Raw genomic sequence first — 24,826 nt, 5'->3', positions numbered from 1 at the left:
AAGAGGAGAGGAGAGAAATAGGGTCGTCCACCAAAACCAAGGAAGAGAGGGAGGAAAAGAATAGAGGTTGTTCCACATGAAGGCTCCTCTACCTCCTCTTTTATAATCCTTGGTCTTGACAAATAAGGAAATTTTAATAAAAACTTCCTTAATTCCTTTACCATGAAAAGAAAAAATTTATTTAATTAAAAATAAATTTTCTTCTCATTATTATAATGGTCGACCACACCAAATCTCTAAGCAAATAAAAATTTTAAACACAAATTAAAACTTCCTTATTTGCTTCCGGAAATTTTATAAAAAATTTCTCCAATAATTTTTATCCCTTCATGATTGGTTAAAAGGAAATTTTATAAATTAAATCTTTCTTTAGACATGTGGATAATTTCCGGAAAGTTATCTCAAAAATTAAAATCTCCTTTCAATCTACAAATAAGGAAAGATATCAAATCTTTTCTTAATCTTTTGTAGAAACTAATAAAAGAGAATTATTAATTTTTAAACTTTCTTTTAAATCATGAACATGGTTAAAAGGAAAATTTTTACCAAAATTAAAATCAACCTTTTAATCTACAAATAAGGAAAGAGATTTAGCTCTTCTCTTAATCTTTTGTAGAATCTTATAAAAGGAAAGATTTAAATTTTTAAACTCTCTTTTAAATCATGTTATCCACATAAGAAAATTTTAAAAAATAAAAATCCTTTTATTTTAATTTGGGCCGGCCACACCAAGCTTGAACCCAAGCTAGGGTCGGCCACCTTGAAGCACCCATGAACCAAACTTTGGTCGGCCCTAGCTTGGTCTCCAAGCTAGCTTGGCCGGCCCCTATGGGATGAGTAAGAAGGTGGGTATAGGTGGGTATAGTACTCTATAATTAAGAGGCTACGATAGGGACCGAGAGGAGGAATTGGTTTTGGTCTCCCGATAAAATTAAGCATCCCGTGTTCGCCCCGAACACACAACTTAATTTTATCAATAATAATTCATTCCACTAGAGAACTATTATTGAACTACCGCACCAATCCCAAATTACATTTTTGGGCTCCTTCTTATTATGAGTGTGTTAGTCTCCCTGTGTTTAAGATAACGAATGTCCACTAATTAAGTAAGTTACTGACAACTCACTTAATTAATATCTAGCTCCAAGAGTAGTACCACTCAACTTCATCGTCATGTCGGACTAAGTCCACCTGCAGGGTTTAACATGACAATCCTTATAAGCTCCTCTTGGGGACATTCTCAACCTAGATCACTAGGACATAGTTTCCTTCTATAATCAACAACACACACTATAAGTGATATCATTTCCCAACTTATCGGGCTTATTGATTTATCAAACTAAATCTCACCCATTGATAAATTAAAGAAATAAATATCAAATATATATGCTTGTTATTATATTAGGATTAAGAGCACACACTTCCATAATAACTGAGGTCTTTGTTCCTTTATAAAGTCAGTATAAAAGAAATGACCTCAAATGGTCCTACTCAATACACTCTAAGTGTACTAGTGTAATTATATAGTTAAGATAAACTAATACCTAATTACACTACGACCTTCCAATGGTTTGTTCCTTTTCATCTTGGTCGTGAGCTACTGTTTATAATTTATAAGGAACCGATAACATGATCTTCTATGTGTGACACCACACACCATGTTATCTACAATATAAATTAATTGAACAATTACATTTATCATAAATGTAGACATTTGACCAATGTGATTCTTATTTCTAGATAAATGTTTATACCAAAAGCTAGGCTTTTAGTATACATCATAACATCACGGATCTTCTCTCTCCACTTATATTCGTTTCAATTCACTTTTCTTATCTCTCTCCTATCTCTTATTTTTTAATTAATCCTTCTCTTCTTCTTTCATTTATAAAAAAGTCTTGTGCAACTCACCCCACCTGCCACATGCTCGCTCAAGATGCTGTGATTTACCTCCCTCGTGATGACCCTGGGTCGGGTGCGGCGGGGGCGCTGGGGGCGAGCGATTTCGCCTTTTGCCACATTTTCTTATGCTTTCGTTGCAATTCCACCGTCTTCTATCGCAATAAACCACCAGCACTGTTCATGTCACCTGTTGGCAGTCCTAGTTTGGCATCGGCTAAGCAGAAGGCAAGAGATGGCAGCAACTTCTTCTTTCCTTCGGTGTCGCCGCTGCTCGCCGAGGGAACACGGTGCCGCTGCAACTTCTTCACTGCACTTCCGTCTCTGCCCAGGAAGCCTTTGGCAGGGGATCTCTCTTCTGCCAGCATCCCAGAAGAGAAGCTCCGGCTGTTCACATTGCTCACAACGCAAATTTGTTCTCTCCTTCACCACAGATAAGTTTGCATTACACAGCTCATTCCTTTTATAATGTCAGAACTTTCTTCTCCATCTTCCACCACAGAAGCAAATTTTGCGACACAACTCTCTTCCTTACCCCTAAATGTCATGTCTTATTTACCCATCAAACTCACCAATGATAATTATATGCTTTAGAAGATGCAATTTATTTCGCTACTTCGTGTTCATGATTTACTCGGAATTATTGATGGCACTTCTCTTAAACCGCAAGAAGATGATTTAGGCTCTACTATATAGAATAAGAAGGATCAACTAATTATGACATGGCTGATTTCAACAATTAGTGAGCCTATACTTCCTGCGATTGTAGGGCTTGTTAGCTCTCGTCAAATATGGGAAACTCTTGCTCGAACCTTTGCTTCATAGTCTCAAGCACGTGTGCTTCAACTTCACATGCAGTTACAATCAGTGCACCGAGGAGACAAGTCCATCAATGAATATATGCAATCAATCAGAACCATTGTCAATAATTTAGCTACGATTGGCCATCTAATTTTAGATCCAGATTTATTAATACATGTTCTTGCAAGATTGAGGCCTCAATATGATAGCTTTATTCCTAGCATAACTACTCGCATCGATCAAGTGTCACTTGATACCCTTCATGGCTTGCTCTCTTCACATGAGATACTTCTTCAATTACAATCTCAAAGGGTTTCAGATTCTCTTGCTCTTACGGCATGCAAGACTGATAATACTATCCACCAAGGAAATCAAGGAGGTCGAGGACGAGGACAAGGTCGAGGACGAGGTCAAGGACAAGGACGAGGTCAAGGACGAGGATGAGGACGTTGTCAGATTTGTTTCAAGATTGGTCACTTTGCTCATCAATGTTATAAGAGATATGATCCAAATTTTATTGGAGGTTTTGCATCCACACCTCAAGCATCAACCTCAACTTCATCATATCACCCAGGGACATTTTCTCTTGCAAGCAACCCTTATGTACCTACGACAAATTCTTCAGTCTCAGGATGACATCCAGATTCTGGAGCAACTCATCACGTTACATCAGATTATGACATTCTTACAGAGGCCTCCTCCTATCATGGTCCTGATACTGTACAAGTAGGCAACGGTTCAGGTTTGCAAATTGCTCACCTTGGAAACACATTTTTTCATTCATCTGGTCGACTCTTTTCCATCCGTAATACACTTCATGTTCCTTCCATCACTAAAAATTTACTCTCAGTCCGTCAATTTACTCTTGATAATAATGTGTTTTTTGAATTTCACCCTCACTATTGTCTTGTGAAGGATCCCACAACCAAAACCACCCTGCTCAGAGGAGAAATTAGAGATGATCTTTACTATCTTCAACCTACATCCGCCAAAGCTCTAGTTGGAGAACACACAAATAAAACCTCCTGGCATGCACGACTTGGTCATCCATCTCTACGTCTTGTTCAAGGAATCATTAATCGGTTTGGCCTACTGACATCTTTATCATCCTCATCTCATTCTTGTGAAGCATGTTTGAAAGCAAAAAGTCATAAATTGCTCTTTGTTTCTTCTTCTCATATGTCTAGTTTTCCTTTAGAACTTATTCACTCTGATGTTTGGGGCCCTGCTCTTATTTTGTCAAATCAAGGTTTCCTCTATTATGTGATTTTTATTGATGACTTTAGCAAGTTTACTTGGATATTTTTCATTTGAAGGAAATATGATCTTTTTGATATCTTTTGTTAATTCCAAAGACACGTAGAACGTTTCTTTAATCAAAAAATACTTTCTCTCCACTCTAATTGGGGTGGAGAATATCAAGCGCTTCATCGTCATCTGGGCTCTTTGGCCATTCTTCATCGAGTCTCATGTCCTCACACTCCCGAACAAAATGGCTCTGCAAAAAGGAAACATCGTCATATAATCGAAACTGCCTTAGCTCTTCTCAATCATACATCAGTTCCACTCAAATTTTGGGATGACGCGGTTCAAACTGTTGTTTATCTTATTAATCGTCTACCTACTCCATTGCTTCACCATAGAAGCCCTATGAAAAAACTCCATAATCAATCTCCTAACTATACCTTCTTACGTATCTTCGGTTGTGCATGTTATCCATGGCTACGACCTTACTCTAAACATAAACTTAATCCTCGTTTTCAACAGTGTGTTTTCCTTGGTTATAGTAATTTGCACCATGGGTACCGTTGTCTACATATACCGACAGGGCGCATATATATATATATATACCTCGGTATGTTATTTTTGATGAATCTCTGTTTCCTTTTGCAGCCACAACAACAACTCTATCCTCAAGCAGTGGTACCTTCTTACCACCACCTAATATCCCATCTGAATTACCACAGGTTGCTCATCCAATTAAACACACTGGAAATGTGAGAAGAGATGGCATCCTGGGTTCTGCTCCAGAATTCTTTACAAATTCTCCTAGATCACCAGAATTGACCCGAGTGACTACTCTATTAAAACCAGGGCATACTGATGAGAGGAATAATGCTATGGAACCTATTCCGTGTCCAATCTCGGAAGCCTCGCCAGCTATGGATAATATATTCTCTAACTCTGGATCGTCAAATAATACAAGTCCATCATCGGAATCACCATGTCAAACTACTTCCTCTTCCTCGTCAACAAGTGATTCGAATGATGGTCATCTTCGTCACATGCTTCCCTTAAGTGACATATATGCATGATGCCCTCAAATAACAACTCGACATCCCCTTCCTCGAGCTTTATTGGTTTCTTCTAAGTCTATTGAACCAACTTGTTTTACACAGGCAAACAAGGATCAAAATTGGCGTAATGCAATGACTATAGAATTTGATGCACTTCTTTACAATGGAACATGGAACCTAGTTCCGCGTACTCCCTCCATGAATGTGGTGGGCTCTAAATGGGTATTTCGTCTTAAGCATCGAGCTGATGGTTCTCTTGAAAGACACAAAGCTCGACTCGTAACCAAAGGATTTAGTCAACAACCAGGTATTGACTTCAATGACACTTTTAGCCCAGTCATCAAAATTACATCTGTCAGACTATTGTTATCAATAGTTGTTAGTTCTAATTGACCCGTACGACAATTAGGCATTCCAAATGTGTTTCTCCATGGTCATCTTGAGGAAACTGTTTTCATGGAGCAACCACCTGGGTTCATTCATCCACAATTTCCATCTCATGTTTGTCAACTCAAAAAATCCTGATACGGTCTTCGACAAGCTCCTCGTGCATGGTTTCATCAATTATCTAATTGGTTACAAACTCAAGGATTTTTTGGATCGAAGACTGACTCGTCTTTATTTTACAAAAATCATGATGGATTTATGATATTTTTTCTTATCTATGTGGATAACATCCTGATAACCGGTAATGATCATAAGGGTATCACAACTTTATTAAGTCTTCTCAATCAAGAATTTTCAACTCGAGATTTGGGCATTGCTCATTTTTTTTCTTGGTATTAAGTTTATTCCACATGAGGATGACTATCTTCTCTCTCAGAACAAATACATTACTGGACTTTTTTAAAACCCCAAAATGGATGGGGCACGTCTGGTCTCTACACCAATTGCTGTAAACAACTCTCCATCTTCATCCTCTCCTGCTCTGTCTGATCCACAAATTTATCGACGTATTGTTGGAGCCTTACAATATGTCACTATCACACGCCCCTGATATTACTTTTGCAGTAAATCGTGCTTGTCAATTCATGCATGCTCCGACTGAACAAAATTGAGCTAATGTAAAAAGAATACTTCGCTATCTCAAAGGTATTATTTTGCATGCTTGTATATCGCCAATCATCTCGAGATCTATATGCTTTTAGTGATGCAGATTGGGTTAGTTCTCCTGAAGATAGACGCTCTACTAGCGGATATGCGATATTTCTTGGATGAAATCTTATCTCATGGAATTCAAAAAAGCAACCTACGGTATCTCGTTCAAGTACTGAGGCAGAATATAAAGCTATAGCAAATACAACATCTAAGATTATTTGGCTTCAATCACTTCTCTCTGAACTTCATCTTGCATTAAATATTGCACCAAAAATTTGGTGCGATAATATTGGAGCAACATATCTCTCAGCAAATATGGTCTTCCATGCTCGTACAAAACATGTGGAGATTGATTTTCATTTTGTTCGTGAACGTGTGACAACTCAACAATTATCCGTCTCTTATATCTCTGCTGAGGATCAAATTGCTGATATCTTTACTAAACCATTATCTAGACAACGTTTCAACAAGTTAGCAAGCAAACTCAACGTCAAAGATCTCCCGTTAAGTTTGTCGGGGGGTAAAAGAGATAAAATAGAATTACCAGAATTGACCGGATCAAATTATCAAATCAAATCAAATTAGTATTAGGATTATTCTAATAATTCTGTTATAATTATTAGAATAATTCTCAGAATAATTTTTAAAATTATTCTATTATTTATTAGTTGGTTAATTGACTAAGTACTTATTTAAACCCTATATATTATATTATCTTGAGAACAAATATTAATGAACAACAAAATTTATTATTGCTCCCACCTCTTCCTATTATTCTTCTATCACCTATATCACTTCATGCGTCGTCAGCTCTTGGTCCCTCGTAGCTTCTACGTCACTCTACTCCATCTTCGTATACTTATCTGGATCGTCAGTATAAATACCCCACGAGCAATTAACTAGCTCCCAGGAGATATCAAAAATACCAAGCAGATCCATAGAGGATAAAGTAAGGAGGCAGTAATTAATTAGTTTGTTCCATTTATAAATCGATTCCCGAGTATGTCTGCGAAGGTAAGAGTTCGTTAATGGCCTGCACGTAGAATTAATTATATTTCCAATTGAAAACCATACATGCAGTTAATTAACGTGCTAATTTCTGCAGAAGATAGTACTGAAGGTGATCATCATGTGCAACAAGTGCAAAGTGTACGTGATGCGCACCATCGCCAAGTTCGACGGCGTCACGTCGGTGGCGTTGGACGTCGAGAAGAGCACGAATCGTTGGCACCGCTGACGCTGTGCTCATCGTGAAGGCCCTCCGGAAGGCCAAGAAGCAAGCGGAGATCGTCACGGTGGGAAAGGCAGACAAGAAGGACGAGAAGAAGCCGGAGTCATGCAAAGATCTGCCGCCGTGCTGCAGGGCTGGCACTTACATGGTGTATGATGATTACCAGCCAAATCTATGCATCATTACCTAATTAATAATCAATTGATTGATCAATGTGTACACCCTGTGCCTCTCATATACAAAATGAGCACTCTACCATATCAGCTAAACCCCCGCTCTACCAAATAATCCAAATTCTAGTGCTTAATGGTTCATAATTATCTTCGATAATTTATTAAAAAAAATTTCTGTAACAATGATATATATTAACCATTATAACGGTAGGTAAGTCGTTGAGTGAGTGGAACCGATCGAACGTGTGATTAGGTTAATTGGACTAGCCAAACTAAATTGACTTTTTGATAAAATTAGCTAAAATAAAACAAACTAATCAGGCAAGCCGGAAGAGTTGACTTATCGAAACGTTGGCAAAAGTCAAGTGGTTGATTCATTTTAGATTGAATTAAATCGTACAATTAATGCAGGACATAAATTATTCATAAGCACATAGTATAAAATTTTTAATCATGAAAATGTAATTACTTATCGATTTGTTTATTCAGTACTAAAAAGACATATATATATATTATTTCTTCTGTAATATTAATAAAATCTATAACAAACTCTCTTTGCATGATGCATCTCCTAAGCCTTGTACATTCGAAGAAACAAGCTTTAAAGTGTCAATTAAAGTAAAATAAAATAATCAGAAATACGGAGATAATTAATAACACAAGGCCACATCAAAACCAACCGAAGAACAGCTCAACAAAGTGAGACGACGACAGCAACCAACACAATCAGCGGATTTAACAAAAAGGCAAATTGAGGATTCAAGACGTTGACCTTTCAAAGGCCGCTTTTTTTGAAACCACTGAAATTAACTTTGGAGAAAACGAAGGTTGACTTATTGTGTAAAGAGAGGGCAATATCTCTCAACCTTTTTGAACCGCGGAAGAAGAGGAAGAGAGAAAAGAGATCGCGCGGAACAACAAGACAAAGACGCACAAAAGAAAGCAAACACCAGGAAGGAGAAGAAGAAGAGAAAGAAAAAGAGTTACCGTGGTTCGGCGACTTGCCTACTCCACAAAACGGCCGAAGCTTTATTAGAATTCTCTTCTCCACAAGAGAATCACATCTAATGATTCTTGTGTTGTCTGATCTCCAATGAGTTTACAATGATCCCTATAAATACTGCTAAACCTCCAGACCCGATAAAATCGTAACAGAATTTGTTATGAAAAACATAACAAAATTTTGTTATATAAAATCTTAACAGAATTTTATTACGAAAAATCTTAACAGATTTTTCTTCCATGACATCCCTTCATCCAAATATGAGCTACTCGTCAACAATCTCCACCTTGGCGAATATTCACCCCTTCGAAGAATACGAATATCTGGACAAAACTCCATCTGGATCTCTGGGTCTGGGCTTTCTTCCTCTAGCATCTAGAGATATGGATCAAGTTCAAGCAATGCTTAAACTTCTCTGTGGTCACTGGCTTTGTCAGCATATCTGCAGCATTGTCTGCAGTGTGAACCTTCTCAAGTTGGATTTCCCCGGAAGCAATCAACTCTCTGATCTTGTGAAACCTCACATCAATGTGTTTGGTTCTCGCATGATACACCTGATTCTTCGCCAAATAGATAGCACTCTGACTATCGCATAACAACTTGACTCTATCGTGCTGATCACCTAGTTCTCTGACCAATCCTGTAAGCCATATAGCTTCCTTCGTTGCTTCAGCTGCTGTCATGTACTCGGACTCCGTAGTAGACAATGCAACAATAGATTGTATCATAGATTTCCAACAAATAGGTCCTCCCGCCACGGTGAATACGTATCCTGTAGTAGACCTCCTGTTATCTAAATCTCCTGCATAGTCTATATCTACGTTCCCAGAACTAAAGGATCTTCCGGTTGTCTACTGAACATGATGCCATAATTAGTTGTATTTCTCAAGTATCTGAAAATCCATTTCACTGCATCCCAATGTGGTCGACCAGGATTTGAGAGAAACTTGCTTACCATACTAACTGCTTGCGCCAAATCTGGTCTCGTGCAAACCATGGCATACATCAGACAACCAACTGCACTGGCATAAGGAACCTTTGACATCTCTTGGATCTCGTCATCCGTCTTTGGACACTGTGTACTAGATAACTTGAAGTGATGCGCCAGGGGTGTGCTCACCGACTTTGCATTCTTCATGTTGAATCTATCCAACACCTTCTCCACATAGCTACGTTGAGACAACCATAATCTCCCTGCAACTCTATTCCTGTGAATCTCCATCCCAAGAATATTCTTGGCCTCTCCCAAATCTTTCATGTCAAATTCCTTGCTCAGTAGCCTCTTCAATTTGTCAACCTCTCTCATCTTCTTCGCAACAATGAGCATGTCATCTACGTATAGTAGTAAGAAAATCAGTGATTCATCTTCAAGGCCCTTCACATATATGCAGCAGTCATACTCGCATCTCCTATATCCGTTTTGAATCATGTATGAATCAAAACGTTTGTACCATTGCCTAGGAGATTGTTTCAGTCCATAAGGCGATTTCTTCAACTTACAAACCAACTGCTCTTGTCTGGACTGACTAAATCCCTCAGGTTGTGACATAAAAATCTGCTCCTCCAAATTTCCATGAAGAAATGCCGTCTTCACATCCATTTGCTCCAAATACAAATCGTGATGTGCCACCAAAGCCAATACCGCTCTAATTGACGTATGTCTTACCACTGGAGAGAAAATTTCTTCATAGTCAATCCCCTTTCTTTGTGAATACCCCTTTGCTACCAACCGAGCCTTAAACTTCACTTCTTCTCCCTCTGACATTGCTTCTTTCTTCTTGAATATCCACTTGCACCCTATAGCTTTCTCTCCTTCAGGAAGTTCCACTAGATCCCACGTTTGGTTCTTATGCAACGACTCCATCTCCTCTGCCATAGCACTCGTCCACCTGTCCTTCTCAGAGCTATGTATTGCCTCCTGAAAAGATGTAGGGTCTCCGCTACTAGTGGTAAGTGCATAAGATACCAAGTCTTCGAATCCGTATCTAGTGGGTGGTTTTACGACTCGTCTCGTTCTACCACTAGCTATAGTGCGATGCTCCATGTGCTCTGAGCTAGAATCATCGAAGTCATGAGTCTCTAGCTCCACCTGCACAATATCTTTCTCTTTGTTGCTTTGTGGTGTTTCCTTTCCTTCTTCCTGAGTACGTTGTAACATAGCTTTCTCGTCAAACACCACATCTCTGCTGATCACCACCTTGTTTGCCTTAGGATCCCAAAGCTTGAAGCCTTTAACTCCTTTCTGATAGCCCAGAAAAATGCATTGCTTTGACTTTGCATCCAGCTTTGATCTTTCCTCACTAGATATGTGCATATAGGCTGGACATCCAAAAACTCGAAGATGAGAGTATTCTACTTGATTCCCTGTCCATACTTCCTCTGATACTTTGCCTTCTAGTGCTGCCCTTGGTGATCTATTAATGAGATAACATGCCATGTTAACTGCTTCCGCCCAGAAATTCTTTGCAAGCCCTGCATTCAGCCTGAGACATCTTGCCTTCTCAATGATTGTCCTGTTCAACCTTTCCGCTACCCCATTCTGCTGAGGTGTCCTGCGAACCGAGAAGTGCCTCATTATCCCATGCTGCTCACAGAATTCCTGAAACTTTGAATCTGTGTACTCGGTCCCATCTAAGGCATTTGATCTTCCTTCCAGTCTGGTTCTCTACTTCAGTTTCTACATCTTAAACTTTGCGAAAGTTTCGAGCTTGAGATGCATAAAGTATACCCATACCTTTCGTGAGAAATCATCAATGAAACTCACAAAATACAAGTGCCCTCCACGTGATGCTACACTGGTCGGTCCCCAGAGATCCGTATGTACGTAGTCCAGAATTCCCTTCGTCTTGTGTATGTTTGTCTTAAACTATACTCTGCTTTGTTTTTCAAGAACACAATTCTTGTAGAACTCGAATTTGCACGTCTTAACACCCTTCAATAAATTTCTTTTATGAAGTCTAGCATCCCACACTCATTTATATGCCCCAGCGCATATGCCACAAGATTGTCTTATCTGATTCAGATTCCATAGCGACTCCACCTACAATTGCAACATGTAGATGTTTCTGCTACCTTTTGTCCTTTCATTACCGTAGAGCCCTTGCTGACTTTCATCACCCCACTCACCGATTTGTAATTACAACCAATACCATCCAGTGTGCCTAGTGAGATCAAGTTCTTCCTTAGCTCTGGTATATATCGAACATCACATAAAGTTCTGATCACACCATCAAACATCTTGATTCCGACATTCCTATGCCGATAACTCTTGATGATGCATCGTTTCCATCAACACCGAACCAGAATCCACTGCCCTATAGGTGTCAAACCAATCCTTGTTTGGAGTCATGTGATATGAACATACAGAGTCTAAAATCCATGCATCTGTCAGCTGCTCCGAACTTGACATAACTGATAGCATATCTCCATCACCGCTTTCTGAATTTTCTTCTTCAACTATGTTTGCAGACTTTACCGAACTACTTTTGTTCTCTGCAACATATTTCTTTATCTCTGGACAATTTCTCTTGATATGACCTTTACCTCCACATTTGTAGCACGTGATCACCTTCTTCCTTCTCGACTTAGAACGAGTCTTGTTGTTGTTGTCATATCCATGTCGAGATTTGCTCCTACCACGCTCTTGGTTGCTATTTACCACAAGTCCTTCTCCTTGAGAAATTTCATCGCTTGTTTTCTTCCTTTGGTGAAAACCTAGCAACGCACTTGTGATCTCCTCCAATTTGAGAGTTTCCTTACCCCACATCAAAGTAGTAACCAAATTCTCGTACGTAGGAGATGAAGGTAGAGAATTCAACAACATCAGCGCCTTGTCTTCGTCTTCGATCTTCACATCAATCCGCTTCAGATCACTTACAATCTGGTTGAATACGTTGATGTGCTGGCTCAGATCGGTTCCTTCTGTCATCTTCAGCCCGAATAATTTCTGCTTGAGATACAACTTGTTTGTCAATGATTTTGACATGTACCGGCTTTCCAGCTTTTGCCAAACTGTCACCGGTGACTCCTCGTCCATGACATAGTACATCACGTCATCCATAAGACAAAGCCTGATTGTTGCTACTGCCTTCGCCTGAAGTTCTTCCCAATCTGATTTCTCCATGCTTTCCGGTTTTCTTTCTCCTAGCGCCTTCACCATGCCTTGTTGCACCAACAAGTCCTTGACCCTTCTCTGCCATAATCCAAAGTTTCCGGTTCCGTCAAACTTCACCATATCAAACTTCGCAGAAGTCGTCCCCGACATGTTGAAGAAATCTGCCAAAAACCTGGATGATACCAATTGTTGTGCAAAGAGAGGGCAATACCTCTCAACCTTTCTGAACCGCGGAAGAAGAGGAAGAGAGAAAAGAGATCGCGCGGAACAACAAGACAAAGACGCACAAAAGAGAGCAAACACCAGGAAGGAGAAGAAGAAGAGAAAGAAAAAGAGTTACCGTGGTTCGGCGACTTGCCTACTCCACAAAACGGCCGAAGCTTTATTAGAATTCTCTTCTCCACAAGAGAATCACATCTAATGATTCTTGTGTTGTCTGATCTCCAATGGGTTTACAATGATCCCTATAAATACTGCTAAACCCCCAGACCCGGTAAAATCGTAACAGAATTTGTTATGAAAAACATAACAAAATTCTGTTATATAAAATCTTAACAGAATTTTATTACGAAAAATCTTAACAGATTTTTCTTCCATGACATCCCTTCATCCAAATATGAGACACTCGTCAACATGACTTTTATAGAATAGTGCCATTGACTAGCTAGCTACAACTATCAAACGAATACAAATTTTATGAAGCTGTTAGATTGGGTGAAAGTTGTTGATCTCGATTATTGACTAATAAAGTCATCTAAAATCAAATGTTAATCTCATGATTTATTCCCTTTGGAGCTATCATGAAGGGGCTGGTTACGGCTCCACCTCTATTTGAGTATTTGCCACTAATAATGGAAAAGTTGTTGTGACTTTATCGTCAGCTCATGGCCCCTCAATCAGGCAAGCATTCGCACGTTATAAATATCATCCATTAATAATCCATCGAGGAATAGATTAGGAGGCAGCAATTAATTATGTCAGCCAAGGTAAGGGTTCGTTATAAGTTAATCGAATCCTGCATGCATAGAATTCCCAAATTGAATTAAACCATGCACACGATATTAATTAATTAATGCGTTCGTTTCTGCAGAAGATCGTGTTGAAGGTGAGCATCATGTGCAACAAGTGCGCAGTGTGCGTGATGAGCATCATCGCCAAGTTCGACGGCATCACGTCGATGGTGTTGGACAAGGACAAGAGCACTGTCACCATCGTCGGGACCGTCGACGCTGTGCTCATCGTGAAGGCCCTCAGGAAGGCCAAGAAGCTGGCGGAGATCGTCACGGTGGGGCAGCCAGACAAGCCGGCGGATGACAAGAAGCCGGGCACCGGGAAGAAGCCGGACGATGCCGAGAAGAAGCCAGAGCTATGCAAAGATCTGCCGCCGTACTGCAAGGCCTGCACTTACGTGGTGTATGATGATTACCAGCCAAATCTATGCATCATTATCTAATTGTATAAATGCGATAAGGGATTAATTCTCGACGGATTCCCATGTTATGTTTTTGGGAAAAAAAAATCCTTCCACCCCTAATTAACTTAGCGATCAACTATAAGCTTACACTTCCTTTTACATAATTTAAGCGCTTGAAATTATTGTAATCATCTTTACTATAATAAACTGAAATAAATCAATCAAGATACATGTGCATGTATTAGCGTGAGTAAATATTTGTTCTTGGAGTAAAAGGTGACATTGTTCACCCTAAGCAATTCAGATATTAATCTAAGACCTGAATATCTACATTATAAAAAAATTTAAAAAAAAAATCTCATTGAGGCTTGAAGAGAGTTTGTTAGGGTTAGACTAACAAATTTGTCCTGATTTCAGCAAGGAAAGGAAATCACTGTAGTCAACTAAATTTCCATGGTTAATTAGGTTGATATATTGTTTGCTATTAGATTTGAACCAATGATTATGAAAGCAATACTATAATCACTCAATTAAGTTAAGTAGGTCTTCCATCACTTCAAAAATTATAGATAGAATAAAATTTACAAACAATACAAATTTCTTTATATTAAGCTTAAATAAAATTAATTAATTAATTAGAGAGCTATTATATATGTGGGATTACAAATATCTATCTTGGTAAGAAATTAATATATATATATATATATATATATTTTTTAATTTCTTACCGAGATAGATATTTGTATATATATATATATATATTTAAAATAGCTGTATTCTCTTCATTTACCAGTGGTTTTCAAAGAAGCTAAAATGCTTAATTACAAAGGGTATGATATGAACTCATTTATCTTGTGTATTTCAAGTATTGGACTTTGCTTGCCAAAGGCTCGAGCAGGGGTGTGATCCATGTTTGGGCCAAGTTATTATGGGTCGTGCCTGTCATGCTGAATACATGGTCAATGACTCGCACAGGTTCATGCATTGCCTTGTATGGTTCAAATCTAGGTCATGCCAAAGACCTATATATTTGTATAGTGGATATACATTAAGTGTCGTTGGGAAGGGTTGGTTTACATCAATTTAAGGATGGTGATTGGCTAACAATAATGTTTGTACATGACTAATCGAATGATCTTGTTCATACACTACAACAAATAGGTTTTCCACCAGACAAAACTGCCATGGCACGTCAGGGAATTTTTCATCATGTCATGTAAATTAAATTACGATTAATAACTAATTAATTTTCGTAGATTTATCGATAATTTAAAGTTTACCATGATAAAATACATAATGCCATCTAGGTATGGAAGAAAATGATAAACACCTTAGAATCAAGTAATCACATACACAATTATTAAACAGTAAAAATCATTGTGAAAATTATTTATGATACACCCTTTGTGTGGTAGTGCTTATGGTAACTGCGACAGAGTTGACAATCACATAACTTGAATTTTTTTTAATAATAAATACATAAGAAAGAAAGAAAAAAAATATATATTAGGCACTACAAGAATTTTTGCATTCAACAACACCCAATAGACAACGCTTTTTAATAAAAACGTTGTCGTTCTTTGTTTTACAACGCTTTTAGTGAAAAGCGTTGTCTATGGTATTTACTTTTTACTAAAGACAACGGTTTTTAATGAAGTATTGTCTTTAGTGTTGTTGTTTATGGTCAAAGACAACATTTTTTTAAAAAACGTTTTTTAAAGTGTTGTGTATGTTTCCCCTAAACTCACTTAAAATAAATTCGCAGCCCTCGCTTTGCTAAACTCTAAACCCTCAACGCGCGCGCGCCTTCTCCTCACCACTCCTCTCCACTCCTCTCCACGAGTGCCTTCTCCTCTCCTTCTCCTCTCCACGAGTGCCTTCTCCTCTCCACTCCTCTCCACGAGCGCCTTCTCCTCTCCACGAGCGCCTTCTCCTCTCCTTGCCGCGTGATCTCCTCTGAACCCTAATCTCGACCCAAACTCCTCACGCAAAACTCCTCACGCCGGCCCAACTCCTCCAAGTCGACCCAAACCCTCAGTCTCTTCCTCTTCCTCCTCTTTCTCCCTCTCCTCCGCCTCCCCCTTCTCCTTCGCTCCCACCGCCGCTGGCGCCGCCTCATCTTCCGCCACTGGTTTCTCCCTAGGCGCTTCTTCCTCCGCCGGTTCCTCCCCATCTCTCTTCGGCCTCTCAACCTTTGGCTCCTCATCGGCCGCATCCTCAGCCTTTTCTACCTCCAGTCTTTTCTCGACGTCTGCTCCATCTTCCGCCGCTTCTACCTTCAGTCTTTTCCCGCCATCTGCTCCATCCTCCGCCTCTACTACCTCTAGTCTTTTCTCGCCATCTGCTCCATCCTCCGCCTCTACTACCCCGGTCTCTTTTCCTCGCAGGCGGTCTCTTCTCCCAAACCCATCCCTTTTCCCTCAGCATCCGCCGCACCTTCCGCTTCCTCAAGCCCTAATTTTGGTTTTGGATTGGGGGCTTCGACTCCCAACTTCGGCTTCGGTTCGTCTTCCACTGCTGCCTCTCCGTTGTTTGGTACTTCTGCTTCCCCTCCGCACCTTCGGTGCCTTCGTTTGCTACGTCCTCATCTCCCCCCGCCTTTTCTGTGCCGACGACGTCTGCTCCAGCTCCATCCTTCGTATCCCCGTTTCCTGCCTCCTCCTCTGCGTCCCCTCTATTCTCTTCTTCTGCTACCGCTACCTCCTCTCCTGCCATCACCAGCATTTCGACCTCTCCTTTCTCCTTTGGAAGTGGCAGTTCCTTTGCTCTGAGTTCGTTCGATGTCGTGTCGTCTGGTAGTACTACTTCGTCCTCACCTGTTACTACCACGTCCACCTTGGCAACTGGCTTTTCTTTTGCGACTCCGACATCTGCTGTGTCCCAACCTTCCTTTGGGTTTACCAATGCTGCTACATCAACTCCCTCCAGTGCATCTATGTTCTCCGCTCCTACTGCTGCAAAGCCTTCAACTCTGTCATTTGGATTTGGGGTGCATGGGACAATTCAATTGATGACAAAGGCAGTTGCTCGGTGAAGTTTCATCAGAAGAATATTGAAGAAGATGACGTACAGATTGTGGGTAAAGACGAAGTTTTACAGGTAAAATACAAGTTATAGTGATATTCATTATTATTATAGCATTATAAACTAAATATAATCAACATGTTTTTTTTTTAATATTTTAGGGTCAATCAGTTGCATTGACATTGGAATCTTGCTCAAATATTGCTGCATATGGTACAATTGTTTGTTTCAATGGCATGGAAAAAATGCTTCATGGTATTCCATTTCCCAAGAATTGCATTCGAGTCTCCATTGATCAAGCAGTGGACAAATCCGCTCCTTTGCCATATCCAATTCCAAGTGAATGTGAAGTAATTGGTGATGCCATAGGAACTGTTGTGGCTTGGCCTGAACAGCAGATTGTGAAGCAAGATGAGGTATATGAGATATTATATTTCTAATTATATTGTCACTTTATTATTATATTTCTAATTATATTGCCACTTTATTATTATTCAACCTAGCTATATCTAACTTGTTTATATTTGAAATTATTAGAAGCCTAGAAGGAAGAAGTTTGAACGAAAAAAATCAAAACCTACTTTGTCAACAAGTGTCCCAAGAGCATTACATATGTTATATTGTTACTGGAAGCATGCTCTAGATGGAGGAAAATGTATATCAATGTGCTTAGATAATGAAGTGTTTGATGAAGATTGTGAACTTTTTCTTGACCTTGAGGACATCAATTTTTTGTATCATTTGGAGTCAATTTCAGGAAATTTGATCGTTGCCTACATATGGTAAGTAAGTTTATTTAAGCAATTTCAGCAACTTTTTCATCACATGTTTGCTTCCCAATTTTAGCAACTTATTATGGTTTATTGTTACAATTTCACCAACTTATTATGAGTGATCATTATTTTTTAATCCACATGATTGTTTTGTATCTAAATTTTATTATTTAGTATCTAAATATTATTTTCTCAGTTGCAACTGCATTGCTTTACTTATGCTGGGAAATTACTGCATTGCTTTATGTTTGCTGGGAAATTCTAATATCTAGCAAGACAGAAAATCCCTGATTTGAACTGCAAGAAGTTTACTAATATTGTTGTGTGAACAAGTTTACTCTTGAAAAATTCAACTTCTAGTAATTTTCTCATACCATGTTATTCTCATTAAGTTAATAGTTCATCATTTCTATTGAGAGGTTTACTAATATCAATTGATGTGGTACACTTTACATAAATATAGCTCATTCATTTTCAACCGGCCCTTAATGTTTGCCTTCTGCCATTTGTTCTTCTAGACAGGAAGTACTTTGCTCATATCTTTTTCTTGTATATTTTTAAGTATCTTAAATGTGCTTGTCCTCAAGAAATAAAAGAATTTGCATGTATACATTTCTGGTATGTTTAATATGCAAGACTGTTCATAGTAAGTTCTCATGTATGGATGTTACTATCATCGACCATAACTTAGTGTTATGAGTGATCATTATTTTTCCAACTTATTATGAGTGTTTTGTATCTAAATTTTATTATTTAGTATCTAAATATTTTTTTCTTTGCAATGATAGGTGTCTGTATAAAAGATGGTGAAAGATACCAAGACAAAGAAATTCAGATTTATGAATCCTCACAAACTCCCATATCTGGCAAAAACGGCACAAGACAAATCAGTTAAGCTTGAAACCCCGAATCAAAGGGCAACTCTTTTAGCAGATAAGGTGACAAGTGCATCAACAGATCAACTAGTGTTAGTGCCATGTAATGTCGGGTAAGCAAGAAGTAAAACATCACTTTCAATGGCTTCCTTTCGATAATTTATTCAATTTTCTGATCTAGTCCTATGTATTTGCCTAGTTTCCATTGGGATCTAAGGGTTATTGAGCCTTACAAGGATGCTATTTACTTGTTGGATTCCCTAAGTTGCCGCATTCGCGATGATGATTCAAAATACGTAATGGAAATGTGAGCTCAGACTTCTTTTAGTAAATATTTATTATAATAAAAATCTTATTTATCAAATATTCTTAACGTATGAAGGGCCTTAAAATTGTTTAATTCAACCAAGGAAAGGAAAGGAAGGAAAAATGTTCAGTGGGAAGTAGTTAAGGTATGTGTACTTTTGTTTAACATATATTGTAATGTATAATTTTCATTAACAATTTGACTCTAATTACTATATATAGGCTCCTCAACAACCGGATGCGAAACAATGTGGTTTTTTTGTGATGCGATTTATGAGAGAAATTATTGAAGAAGTTGAGACTATTGAGAGAGATTCGCTGCAATCAATAGTAACATTATTTAGCTTATCTCAAATTATTTGACATAAACTATTTAAAATTGCAAAGTGATCAGTGTTGATTATTTTTTCCATTAGCATAAATTGTGTATGCTCACAGTTCACAAAAATAGGGTACTCTCGTGAACAAATTGATGAGGTTCGGTCCGAGTTGGCGGAGTGCATACAAGATCATATTTATGAATAGGTATGGAATGATAGTTGCCATAATTCTATTTAGATTTAAGTTCATGGAATGGTGGTTTTTTTTTGTGGAATCATAGTTAATGCCAATTTTTTTGATGCAGTGCATAGTTACCAGATCGACCTTGAGCAGTTGACCCCAAAGAAAAGTTGTCACTGAAGTTTAAAAACTTGTGAAAATTTTTAGTGAATGATGATGTTTTGTGAATGATGATGTTTTGGAAAAATTGTCACTTAGGTGAAAGGATGTTTTCTGGATTAATATGCAAGTACAAAGCAGTGTATTATATGTTATTCTGTAAAGTTACGTCGGTGTAAATTATCTAGTTTCTTTATCTAGCTTTTGTTCCACTATTGGGTTTGTTTTTCTAATAATTACTCGTGCAGCAAAATACTGAGCAAGAAGCTGTAGATCTTATAATCAGGTAAAGTAGAAAAAGTTAACTACTTCATTATGCTTTCATCTTAGTATTTGTATATTTGATTTGTCTTCTTTGAACCAGCTTCAAGTCAAAAAGCCAGATCCTCTAGATAGCTGTTAAAAATAAGGTATTATTTGGTTTGTCAGTGATCTTAATATTTGGTAATATTTGGTCTTTGATGCTCACGACAGAGTTCCAACGCTGCATGATTACCTTGTTCAAGCAGATTGCTCGCTGCCTCAGTAGCTCGCATTTTCAGAGTTCCACAGCTCTTCTTTCTTATGATGATCTTGTTCTTGCAGATTTGTGTTTCCTCTGTGGACCCTTTGGCATTTCCTTCTGCAGTGGAAGCAGGTGCCCAAATGGTTAGGATGCGATGAACTTGACTGGTTTCGATCGGATTGTCTGTCATACCAAACATTAAAATCCTTGTGCTAAATGCAGGTGGAAATTGGAAATTATGATTCTTTCTACGAGATGGGAATTCAGTTTTCCCCTGAACAGGTATATGAATCATGATCGTACTTTTCCTTGCAGTTCCTCGAGTATTTTCAGCTATTTCTATCTCGTCACTATTCTGTGGTGCCATTGTCAGATTCTAAAGCTCACTAGAGAAACTAGAAGGATTCTTCCATCCATTACACTGTCTGTAACCGTGCCACACATGCTTAGTCTCCCTGATCAGGTAGCTCATTTATTTCCTCGTAAACTGAGATTTGTCACTAACACAATCTCTCGTTGTTTTTTGTTCAATTTAAAAAGGTGAAGCTAGCAGAGTTGCTGGAACAGGAAGGTGCTGATATAATCCAAACTGAAGGAGGGAAATACTCAAGTCCATCAAAACCTGGTGTCCTTGGTTTGATCGAGAAGGTAACAACAGTACGAATAAGAAATCTTAGCACACTTGTGATGAAAAATGTGATATTTTTCCTCTTTAAAATGTAGGCCACACCAACGCTAGCAGCTGCATACTCCATTTCCCGAGCAGTTCAGATTCCAGTTATGTGCTCATCTGGATTAAGCGCTGTCACTGCACCTATGGCTTTAACAGCAGGAGCAGCTGGTGTGGTATGCGTTCTTTTGCTTTCTAATCTAATCATTATCTGCTACTAGTGAAAGAAATATAGACTCTTTCAGATTCTCTTGTGTTCTTGATTATCTGCTACTACTTCATTGTCAGAAGTAGTTGAACACTAACACTTGGACGCCAACATTTTTGAGTTGGCGCCTAGATTTGACCATCTAACAGACACGGCTAAAGGATCAACTTCTATGAACACCCTTAATAACTTATACAGATATTTGTGAACAATTAGGTTGGTGGCTATCATTTATCCTCCCTTTTGTTGTTTTTTCCATGTACCCAATGCAGCTTTCATTTCAAAGGTTCCAAGCTGATGAACAAGGATGGGTGGACACAATCAAGTCAGTGCGATTTGGAGGAGCTGTCAGGATTAGTACCATGGATTGGCTTGGGCAATCTCAATATTTGCGTCAAACTGTCTTCTGGCCTTCCCTATCATCTGCAGTATCTGAGGTATACTATGCACATTTACCGTGAATTTTCCTTATTGAGCTTGGGCTAGTGATGATGAATGTATTTTATTTCAAGAACCGTATAAGCAAGTGTTCGTGCATCTAGTTTTATAACAATGCACTTCATATCTTTGATCTAAAAAGCTTCTGAAACAAGTCATCTTCTCCAAGCATGCCCTGGTCAACATGCTAGTCACCTACTGGAGTCATTTCCTCGATGGCACGGATGAATACCTGAAATCCATCCTCTACTCCACCATTCTTTGCCACTCCTCAAGCCGAAACAACTGCAAAGGTAGAGTCAACATCAAGTATTACATTGTGCCTGGCTACAAGAAGACCGGGGCCGCAAAATCCAATAAAGACAAGTCAAACATCAAGTAGCATTTTGTAACTTATTCCTCTTAGGTTATATGCTTGGTTAATATATATGCTTAGAACTTGTAAAGACAGGTCAAACATTAATATGCTTGGTTAATATATCCATCTACAACACTCCGCTTTTTCCTCTAAATATGATTTTCATTTAGCACAGAACTAATGCCAATTTTTTTATTTTGATGCAGTGTTTAAAGAGCTTGAGTAGAAGTTGGCCCTATAAAACTTGGTTATGATATAAACACACTTACGGTATGAATTACATGTATATATAACATTGACATATTATTTAGTACGAGATTTACATGTATGAAAGTTTTCATACAAAATTTCTTGATTGCCTACAACCCCAGGTGTCTTGATGACAAGTTGAAGAAGATGGCTCTAAGAGTGATAGCTGAAAGCCTTTCGGAAGAAGAGATTCTTGGACTTAAAGAAGCAATTCCATGCGATGGACACCAACAACGGTTAGTCAATGATGAGGTTTTGTAAAACGTGTGTGTTTGAAAAATTATTGTCATGAAGTTAAGGATAACTTGTATGATACAAATTTAATTTGTGGATCAATATGTATACATTTTGTTTGTATAATATAAAGTTTTATTTATTTGTTAAATAGTCTTATTATAAAAATGATTGTGGTTGTGGATATTCAATTATATGTAAATTTTGAGTATTTTTATAATTTTGCTATTTAGAAAAACACTATTTTTATAAATTTAAAAGACAACGTTTTTAAGTAATAAAAGACAACGCTTAAAAAACAATGTCTTTGAGACCAACCACAACGCTTTTAAAGCGTTGTCTTTGATATGTGCATTTTTACAACAACATCTTTAACAACGCTTTTTAAGAACGAATAGACAACGCTTAAAAAGCGTTGTCTTTGTGACCAACCACAACGCTTTTAAAGCGTTGTCTTTGATATGTGCATTTTTACAACAGCATCTATAACAACGCTTTTTAAGAACGAAAAGACAACGCTTAAAAAGCGTTGTCTTTGTGACCAACCACAACGCTTTTAAAGCGTTGTCTTTGATATGACTTTCTACAACACCATCTACAACATCACTTTTTAAGTACATATGACAACGTCAAAAAAGCGTTGTTGTTTAGCTTTTTTCTTGTAGTGAGGTATGGGATAGAGATGCACCAATTTATTCTTATCTTCATTTCGTAAAATATTATAAAAAGCACGTAAGGTGTATTTTTTACAATAATAATTATTTTATATAAAATATTTTATTTGACTTGTCTAACTCATCATAGACTTTATCAAGAATGGCTTACCTAACATGCAATTTTGGCTTGATCAACCAAACCAATGTGGCTATCTAGATCGGTTTCCTTAGGCCTAGCTAATCACTGCATTTCCCAATTAATCGACCATTTTGTTGGATCAGAGTCATCAGACTGAGATCAAATGGGTGGGTCAAGCAACGTAACTCATGTGGCACGAACCAATCATCCACTCGCTTGGCGCACTACTTTTCTTCTCTCATGACTGATTGGTTTGAATTGCGACCATTTTAATTTCTGCAGAAAATGGTTTTATATTGAAGTCTTCGGTGTCGTCAGCTCGTGTCCCACAGCTGCGCTGCGCCACTCGCTCTACTGACTACTCCCTCTTCGTCTTCGCACTTATCGTCAGTACAAATACCCCGCGAGGCACGAGCAATTAACCAGCAGTTCCCAGCTGGAGAGATCGATCAAATATAGCGACGACAATTGGCCAGCAGCTCCATCATTCCGATCCATCGAGGATTAAGTTAGCTAGGAGGCAGCAATTAATTAGTTTGTTCCGTATATATATATATAAGTTGATTCTAGCTCCAGTATGCCTGAGAAGGTAAGAGTTCGTTAATGGTCGAATTAATTATATTCCCAGTTGAAAACCATACATGCAGTTAATTAACGTGCTAATTTCTTCAGAAGATAGTGCTGAAGGTGATCATCATGTGCAACAAGTGCAAGGTGAGCGTGATGCGCACCGTCGTCAAGTTCGACGGCGTCACGTCGGTGGCGTTAGACGTGGAGAAGAGCACGGTCACGATCGTTGGCACCGTTGACGCTGTGCTCATCGTGAAGGCCCTCCGGAAGGCCAAGAAGCAAGCGGAGATCGTCACGGTGGAGAAGCCAGACAAGAAGGACGAGAAGAAGTCGGAGTCAAGCAAAGATCTGCCGCCGTGCTGCGGGGCCTGCGCTTACGTGGTGCACGATGATTACCAGCCAAATCTATGCATCATTACACAATAATCAATTGATCCATCAATATGCACAAAAGTTAATATATATTGGCTAAAGCCTTATTTTCTTCAAAAGTAAGTGGTCCTTTTTTTAAAAAATAAATTAATTTAAAAACCTCCAATTATATATATATAGAGAGAGAATTAGAGTTAATTCTCAATTTAGTCCCACATTATTTGACATGGTGCTGATTTCGTCCTAATTTTTCAATTGACCAAATTTAATCCTTCAATTTTCGAACTTTTTCCCAAATTGATCCTTTCGTCCAAATTCCCGTTAAAATAGACGGAAAGACTTGTTTAACCGATGGAAGTGACCAGTTACTTACTTCCTCCTCTTCATCCTCGTGGTGACCGCCTCTATTTTTGCTTTCTCACGCCTCACTCTCAACGTCGATCCCTCTGCTTCTTCCTCTCCGCTTTCTCGCTTCTTCTCTTTGCCTGCGGACTCTTCGCTCTCCACGCCGCCGCCGGCGTCGCGTTCCTCAAGAGAAGATGTGGCGGTGAGCGAGGGTTTGGCGGATTCGTTGCTGGCGAACCGAGGAGTTAGTTCCGAGAACGAAAATGGCGGTGCCAATTCTTTTTCTTTGGAAAAGACTTGTTTTGAAGGACGGATTTTTGAGAAGAGCAGAACTGAAGACCAAGATCTCCAAATTACACATCAAGAGCCTGATGAGAAGAATTGAACAGATGGAGAAAAGATTAGCGGTTTAGT

General features: G+C 38.6%; 3 protein-coding genes across 3 annotated transcripts; 2 read left to right on the top strand and 1 right to left on the bottom strand.

Annotated features, from left to right (window-relative positions):
- Window positions 1-14,337: 14,337 nt before the first annotated feature.
- LOC122042799 (cilia- and flagella-associated protein 251-like) lies at window positions 14,338-18,908 on the bottom strand. Its single transcript, XM_042603112.1, has 4 exons — window positions 18,898-18,908; window positions 16,570-17,001; window positions 16,063-16,424; window positions 14,338-14,357 (listed from the first exon to the last, which is right to left on the bottom strand). The coding sequence occupies exons 1-4, from the start codon at window positions 18,906-18,908 to the stop codon at window positions 14,338-14,340; spliced, it is 825 nt and encodes a 274-aa protein (XP_042459046.1).
- Window positions 18,909-20,235: 1,327 nt separating this feature from the next.
- Window positions 20,236-21,064, top strand: LOC122042788 (uncharacterized protein ycf23-like). Its single transcript, XM_042603099.1, has 5 exons — window positions 20,236-20,316; window positions 20,396-20,455; window positions 20,547-20,636; window positions 20,714-20,821; window positions 20,897-21,064. The coding sequence occupies exons 1-5, from the start codon at window positions 20,236-20,238 to the stop codon at window positions 21,062-21,064; spliced, it is 507 nt and encodes a 168-aa protein (XP_042459033.1).
- Window positions 21,065-23,566: 2,502 nt separating this feature from the next.
- Window positions 23,567-24,130, top strand: LOC122004201 (heavy metal-associated isoprenylated plant protein 2-like). Its single transcript, XM_042559154.1, has 2 exons — window positions 23,567-23,714; window positions 23,798-24,130. Exons 1-2 carry the CDS (start codon window positions 23,703-23,705, stop codon window positions 24,119-24,121), a joined length of 336 nt encoding a protein of 111 aa, XP_042415088.1. The 5' UTR covers window positions 23,567-23,702; the 3' UTR covers window positions 24,122-24,130.
- Window positions 24,131-24,826: the final 696 nt, after the last annotated feature.

Source organism: Zingiber officinale, chromosome 1B, assembly GCF_018446385.1.
Source record: "Zingiber officinale cultivar Zhangliang chromosome 1B, Zo_v1.1, whole genome shotgun sequence".
NCBI classification, from domain to species: Eukaryota; Viridiplantae; Streptophyta; class Magnoliopsida; order Zingiberales; family Zingiberaceae; genus Zingiber; species Zingiber officinale.
Note: the sequence above shows the minus strand (reverse complement) of the source record. Positions and strands in the feature narration are given on the sequence as shown.